This window comes from Lactuca saligna, chromosome 4, assembly GCF_052625555.1.
Source record: "Lactuca saligna cultivar CGN05327 chromosome 4, ASM5262555v1, whole genome shotgun sequence".
Lineage (NCBI taxonomy): Eukaryota > Viridiplantae > Streptophyta > Magnoliopsida > Asterales > Asteraceae > Lactuca > Lactuca saligna.
In genome coordinates, this window is record NC_136420.1 from 162,513,584 (window position 1) to 162,521,038 (window position 7,455).

General features: G+C 33.4%; 1 protein-coding gene across 1 annotated transcript; it reads right to left on the reverse strand.

The window, feature by feature from the left end:
* Nucleotides 1–602: 602 nt before the first annotated feature.
* LOC145043028 (protein NRT1/ PTR FAMILY 2.10-like) lies at nt 603–5,521 on the reverse strand. The gene is made up of 4 exons (XM_078991565.1): nt 5,368–5,521; nt 4,984–5,201; nt 4,342–4,901; nt 603–1,706 (listed from the first exon to the last, which is right to left on the reverse strand). The coding sequence occupies exons 1-4, from the start codon at nt 5,456–5,458 to the stop codon at nt 812–814; spliced, it is 1,764 nt and encodes a 587-aa protein (XP_078847691.1). The 5' UTR covers nt 5,459–5,521; the 3' UTR covers nt 603–811.
* Between the last annotated feature and the right edge of the window lie 1,934 nt (nt 5,522–7,455).

Here is a 7,455-nt window from a genome sequence, read left to right on the forward strand (position 1 = left end):
AACGAAAAGGGTGCCATTTAATTGAAAAAATGTTACAATTTCAACATTTGGAACTTAACAGGGTGCAACGAAAAGGGTGCCATTTAATTGAAAAAATGTTGAATTTAAACATTTCTAACTTAATGAGTGCAACGAAAATATGAAAGTATTTGACACAAATAAAAATTAAAAAAACAATTCATATTATTATCTTCCAAATCCGAAATGATCACTTGCCATTTTTGTAAATGGGTAATAGTTGGGTGATTTACCTATATATCGGGCTCCTTAGTAATTATCCTAATATTTGCAACCTTAAGCCTGCAAGAGTGGTCCTTAGTTCACCCAGCTCAATCTCATCTAAACCCTCGACCCATCTTTGCCGATGAGAGAAATATCAGCCACATGCCAAGCACAACACAAAAACTCGACATGCTAAGCATCAGGGGCAGTGTTTGCGTAGCCACATCAACATATGGTGCCCACATATCGACCCCACTCCATTTAGCTTTATGAATCGCTTTATTTTTCACATCACAACATGTTACCCTTTGTTTCATTTACATCGTTCAACAATCTAATTGGTACTATATTTCTTAAGTTCTCTAGTATATTCATAGATAGAATCAAGACAACTTTCATACCAATTGTATCCATTTGTTTCCATTCTCTTACAAATTTTGATCCATGGAGTTGTACAAGGATTGAGACACCAAGCATAGAGAATACATATGCATAGCATCAACTCAAATTAGAACAATTACACTATAATACATTATATAATTTAGGCTCTAGCAACCTCATATTTCATCCTTTTTAGTTAACTTCATTCTCAAACAACAGATTTTTCATCTTTCTTTTCCATCTCAACCATACCAGTATTGCTTTTCTCTTTGTACATATACCACCTAGAACACACCAAAAAGTATCCAAGATTCAAGATCCCCAAACCCGTTATCAAGAAATAGAAATAGTCCAATCTACCCTTGTTAAGATCCTCAGGCAACCAGTTTCCAGTAGCAGCCCCTTCAGTCGTATGATGAATAATCGTAACCAAGAAGCTATTCAAGTAACTAGACGCTGCCATCCCACAAAAGAAAAAAGCACCAGCGACGCTTCGCATATTCTCAGGAAACTGTTTATAGTAAAACTCAACTAAACCTATCGCAGTGAAAGACTCAGCAAATCCAGCTAAAGATAGTTGCGGAATCAACCATAAAGCAGACATGGACGAAATTTCTCCTCGATGGGGTTCATACCCTAACGTCGGTTTTGTCAGAGCAAGATTCCTTCGTTTCTGTTCCACTAAACCCGAAACAAGCGAAGCTACAACAGTTAGCGATATTCCGAACCCTATTCTTTGTAGAAGGGAAATTCCGCCTTCTTTACCGGTGATGCTGCGGAGTCGGGGGACAATGAGACGATCGTATATGGGTACGAAGAAGACGAGTGTGAGCATGGTGAAAACGGTGTACGAAGCTGCGGGGATTTTGAAGCTGGAATTGAACACGTGTCTGTTGGATTGAAGGGCTTGGAAGACTACGTATTGGGTTTGTTGGGTCATTGCGATGAAGTAGGTTATGGCTGCTGCCCATATGGGTAGTACTTTTATAACGCATTTGAATTCTTCTACTTGTTGAATGCTGCAGAGCTTCCATGGGTCGGATGCTGACCCATTTGGGTTGAGCTTGTCTTCGGGTGTTATGATTGCTGCTTTGTTTAGAAAACTGATACAAAAACATTTAGGTTATTTAGAATTCATCCGATTGTATTGTAGATATATAGCAAAAAGAAGCATTTTAAACGGATTAAAAACTCGTCCAAATTTAGTATGATATCCTATAAATAGTTTATGGGTTAATCTTGAGTATATATTAATTTTTTTGAATTAAACTTAATTTTAAATTTTGTTCTAAAAACTTTTTTATGTTTTTCCATTTATTTCCGATTTAGTCTACATGTTTTACATTTGTAGGGTTAAGGTTTAGTTTTAAAAATTGAAAAACAGAAAGGTCAATTTAGTAAAAAAGGAAAAATGTAAAGCCAAATCCAAAAAGTCAAAAATGTATGGGTCAAATCATAAAAAATTGAAGACAAAATTTTATAATCGGTTGCTATGGTTTATAAAATATTATACTTTAAAGATTTTTATGAAAGATATCATGTTACCGGTCCCTGCTGTTTATTTATTTATTTAGAATCAAGTAAAAGGACCATTGATGCAATTTTTGAAATCATAGGGACCAGTGGAGTAATGTTTTTCATTGATGTTCTCAAAATACAATATTTTACAAGCTACAAGGATCAATTATGAGATTTTGTCAAAATTGAAAGTGCAAAGGTTTTTAACGAAAATAAAATCGAGATTCTATCAAAAAACCAAATTTACAGTTTATATTATGTAATAAACTAACTATTATTTTAATCATATCGTTTTTTCATTATTTAAAAAAAATCATTTTTTCTTTGTATAGACGTGAGGATGTCAATTCGAACCGATTCATATACAAAAATTATACTACATGATATGTTTCAAAATATTTTGAACGTCCATATTTCAATTCCAGAATTATTATTCATTATTAATATTATTATTATTATTTCTTCCCCATCATGTAGGTCAGTAGGTGGCACTAGCACGGTAGACGAGTTCGTTTTTGAGATGACTACCTTTCAAGCCACCAATAATGTAAATTAGGTTATCAACTTTGGTCACACGTTGTCGATTGAACTTTGTCTTTTTATTTGTTTGGATCTCCACTGAGAAAACTATGATAAATTGCATCATAGTCCTTCTAAAATATGTTAAATTCAAATCTAGTCCCTTGCAATTTGTTTACCCACGAAGTCTTCTTCTATGGAATTCTTTTTCCACCCGTTTGATTATGTGTAGTGATAATGGACACTATCTGTTTTCTATAATGTTATAATGTGACCATTAATTGACGAGTAAAGTCATGATATTAGGTCGACTTGAAATGTGAACACAATTATTAATTGTGAAGACTATAAGGAACTAATATATTGAATATGTAGTCATTTTCAACCTTTTTCATTGGGCCTTCACCACCTAATATATATATTTCATTTTTTTTTGGGTCTTAGCTTTAATGATACAAAAACTAACTTTCATTAAAAAAACACTTGTTGACCAACATAAACCATTGTCACCAAATCCCACTTTACTTGTACAAAATAATGTGTTTGTTGGTCGACTTATATTAGTGTTGATGACTTCTATAGTTAGCAAGTAGCATAAGTAATGTTATGTAGCCCTTAGGGTGTAGTTTAGATAGTTCTAGAATAACATGTTTGGGGTTTGATGTTGGTCAATTTTTTAGGATTTTGAATAAAACCAAATTTATGTTTAAGTATGAATCTTGTGAGTCATTTTCTTACAAAGAACTACACATGTATTTAGAATATACCCAAGGACTCATGACAAAAGCAATTATAGCATGTCAGCGTCATAGAGGGCCTATTATTGAGATAAGAAACAGATGGAAGTGGGTAAATGATTGAAGTGATACGTGTGCTCATTATACTTGTTGCCAACAAATTGATTTACAAAACTAGTGGGCGTAATGTGTGAAAGGGTGCATGGTTTTCATACTCATGTTTCAATTGTTTTCAATTAGTTATCAAGATGTATTGAATTATTTATTGTAATGGTAATTATTTAATCATGTATCATCGCACAAATCAAGAAGTTTATTGGATGTTATCGAATATTATTATTGATTATCTTGATATTCTACAAAGGAGAATGTCATCTATTTCGAATTTATACGATGATAACTTATAGAATCATATCTGTAAAAAAGTATTTATTTATTATAAATATATATAATAATAACAAAAAATCAGATCCCATAAACTAAAATAAAGTACATTGGATTATAGCTATTTAAATATTCAAAGTATTTAGCATGTCATGTTAGTATGAATTTACATAAAAGAATTATTGAATAATTAAGCAAATAATTTTATCTTACATTTAACTAAACCCGGGACTATTTTATCCTCGTCACATATGTTGTGTGAGATATTATTTATGAGTAATATAATATTCCTTAAAAGATGCATTTTAATCGTATCTTTTTATATTTTAGGACATCGGTCCTTTTCTCTAATAGAATAACCAGAACGGATCTTGGAATTTTGAAATTATTTATTAATTTTATTACTACGTAAAAGCCAAAGAAAAACATTTAATCTATATAATTTATTACTCCAAAACTATGATACAAATTGACCCACGTCTCTATGTTCCCACGTTGAATTGCGAGCAATCATTTAATATTTCAACCCATAAATAAATCCAAACAGCATGCAGAAAAATAGACGAAAAGATAACATTACCTGAACTGATTCGAGTAAGGTAGAGCCGAATTAATCGACTTCAATGGTGTATAATTGTAAAGAGACACCGCAGGTTGTTGTGGCATTTTCAACCCTCGTTTTTTCACTGCTACAACTAATACCCTCGCCATACTTGTGAATGGACTTCCCTCCGGCTTTACCTTAACATACATTTTAGTACCTCCGAAGAACAAGATACAAGAAATGAACATGAAGATCGCCGGAATTCCGAGTCCGATAGCCCAACTTACATCGGACTGAATGTAAACGACCAGAGTAACCGACACCACTTGTGCGAATGTTAAGGTGAAGAAATACCAATTGAAGAAACTATTTATCCCTCTCTTCCCCGATTCTGTGTTAGGGTTAAACTGGTCTGCTCCGAAGGCTAAATTACATGGTCGGATACCTGCGGCTCCGATAATTAAGGAGGTGAATCCACCGAGTAGGAATAGCCATTGCAGTGGTGTAGCACTCACGCAATGGCTACCTTCTTTTGACCCACATTCTGGTGGATGAAGTCCTTTGAACACCGCAGTTAGATCGATTAAAAGCAAACCCTATAAATAGCCAATCATAAACCGAATCATATATTCGAAAAGATTGGGATGATTGATTAATGGAAAGTGAAGAAATATATACAATGAAGGATGCAATTGAAGCAAAACCCAATGTCTTGTAGCGACCGAAATAGGTGTCGCACAAGAAGGCGCCAAGCAAGGTGGAGAAATTGGTGGTGCCATTGAAGACGTTGAGGAGAGTAGTTGCGGTGATACTCTTCATATTGAAAACCGTAGTCATATACACTAACAAATTGGAAAGTGTTCCAATTGCTCCGAGTTTCTCAAATGTTTCATTTCCTAACAAAATTCAATTCACTTTTAGTTTAGTGATCTTGAAAACGGTTATGATGGTGTGATACATGAGTGTTAACTGTAACTACGTGCAATTGAACTTGGACTTTGAATTCATATCAAAGGATTTATACAAAATTGAAGAATAAAAGGAAATGATTACGCATAGTACCTATGATGAAGGGCATAGCTTTGATTCCCCTGTATTTGACTTCAGGTTCATCGTCTTCGAGTGCTCTTTGCTCATCTTTCTGTTCCCCCATTGTTGGTGTGGAAGGTGAGATAGAATAAGTGTGAGGGAAGTGGTAGGTTTTATATTGGTTGGTTGTGAAACTCACTTATTATATACATTTTTTTCCAAGTGAAAATATCACTAGATATTCAAGTGTTATATTTACATGCAGCAGTTATATTTTTGGTAAAAAAAAAAATCCCAAAGTAATAAATGTATATCGGTGCAAATTTGTTGGACCACCTCTTGATAACGATAGCTTTTATTACTTATAATCACATATAAGGGTTCTTTTATACATCATTTAATAAAATCTTTTAAATAGTACTTAAAATTATTTACAATTCAAATAGAGATTTGAAAACCTTATAAACTATTATGGGTGATATTGTTCTATTATTTTAATTGTTAGCATATCTCTTTATTTGTCTAAGATGTTGGTAAAATTGAATTCTAAAATTGAGTGTCAAAGGTTTTCCTAGTAAACATCTTGTGTTTCTTTTTCATTTTACATTCATAACCTTGAACTATATCTCGAAATATCATACCCCATTTACAAATTTGGTTGAATCAACTTAAAATATTTTTTACTAAAACAATTTGGCTCCGAGTGTGGGACAAGTGGCGTTTTGGTTTACAAATATTTTGATTTTTAATCATTTCTTTAAATAATGTTGACATTACCAAAATCAACCTTTAACACCATTCCTACCATCTCTTCTAGAGTAAGCCTTCCTCCCCCACATAGTGGAACTATCCTTCAAAAGAAAAATATGAATATGGCTAAAAAACACATTTTCAAGTGTAGGAAGTGGAGTAACTCGGGAAGCTCACATCATGATCTCCTACACTGAAATCCTCTTTATGTTGAACCGTAGGAAGCAGCACTGCCAGCAGCACATGAGCCAACACGACGAAACCACCAAGATGTTGATTGAACATATAGAAAAGTTGAAGTCAGAAAAGAGAAAGTATGTTGAAACAACACCAACTACATTTTTACTCTTGCGCCCTAAGATCCTAAATTTTGAGGTTAGAGGATCTTTAAAACATCATGAAGGGGACATCATCCCTATGCAATCTCCAATCGTGACAGATAGCGTGACCCCCTATCCTTGAGCCACGACTCTCCAAGATCGTGGAGGAATCTTTGATACACCCTTACACACCCAAGATATCAGAATCAGTCATGCAATGGAAAATGAACTTAAGCAATTGAGGGATATGATCTCGAGTTTCCTTAGGAATCTTTGATACATCCTTATACACCCAAGATATCAGAATCAGTCATGCAATGGAAAATGAACTTAAGCAATCGAGGGATATGATTTCGAGTTTCCTTAGGATTATAAAACCCACACATAAGCATTTCTTATAAGTTACATAATTCATAATCCCCCCCCCCCCCCCCCCCCAATTTGTGATACAGAGTTCCCGAACATTTCCAAATGTCAAACATGAAACTGTACGACTGGACTACAAATCCTGAAGAACATGTTACCCAACATAGAGAACAGATGGAAATTATTCATATTTCATTGCATCTTAAAGAAACCTGTTTGTGTAAGGGTTTCAGTTTAAACCTTATGGGACATGCCTTGAAATTGCTATTGAGTGTTCATCCTTACTCTATTACGTCTTTTTCAGATCTTATTAACTTGTTTAATAATCAACTTTCATGTTGTAGAACTTTTGAAATACTAACAAGTGATCTTTACAAAATAAATCAAGATGAAATGAACCTCTTAGAGATTATATAAGCAGGTTTGGAAGAGAAGCATTGGATATCCTAAATTTGGATGTTGTCATAGTTGTGGAAGCCTTCAAGATTGGACTTATAAGATTCTATGTTCTATAAAGAGCTTGTAATGACTCCATGCAAGGATCAGTACCATCAACATCTTACGACTGATATGTTCTAAATTATATATATATATATATATATATATATATATATATATATATATATATATATATATATATATATATATATATATATATTAAGGGACATATGTTGTATTTTACTAC

Coding starts and splice junctions, on each gene's coding strand:
- LOC145043028 (XM_078991565.1), bottom strand. CDS start 5,458: ATGGGGGAACAGAAAGATGAGCAAAGAGCACTCGAAGACGATGAACCT. Junction 5,202..5,367: donor AGCTATGCCCTTCATCATAG/GTACTATGCGTA, acceptor GAATTTTGTTAG/GAAATGAAACATTTGAGAAA. Junction 1,707..4,341: donor CCTTACTCGAATCAGTTCAG/GTAATGTTATCT, acceptor TTTTTGTATCAG/TTTTCTAAACAAAGCAGCAA.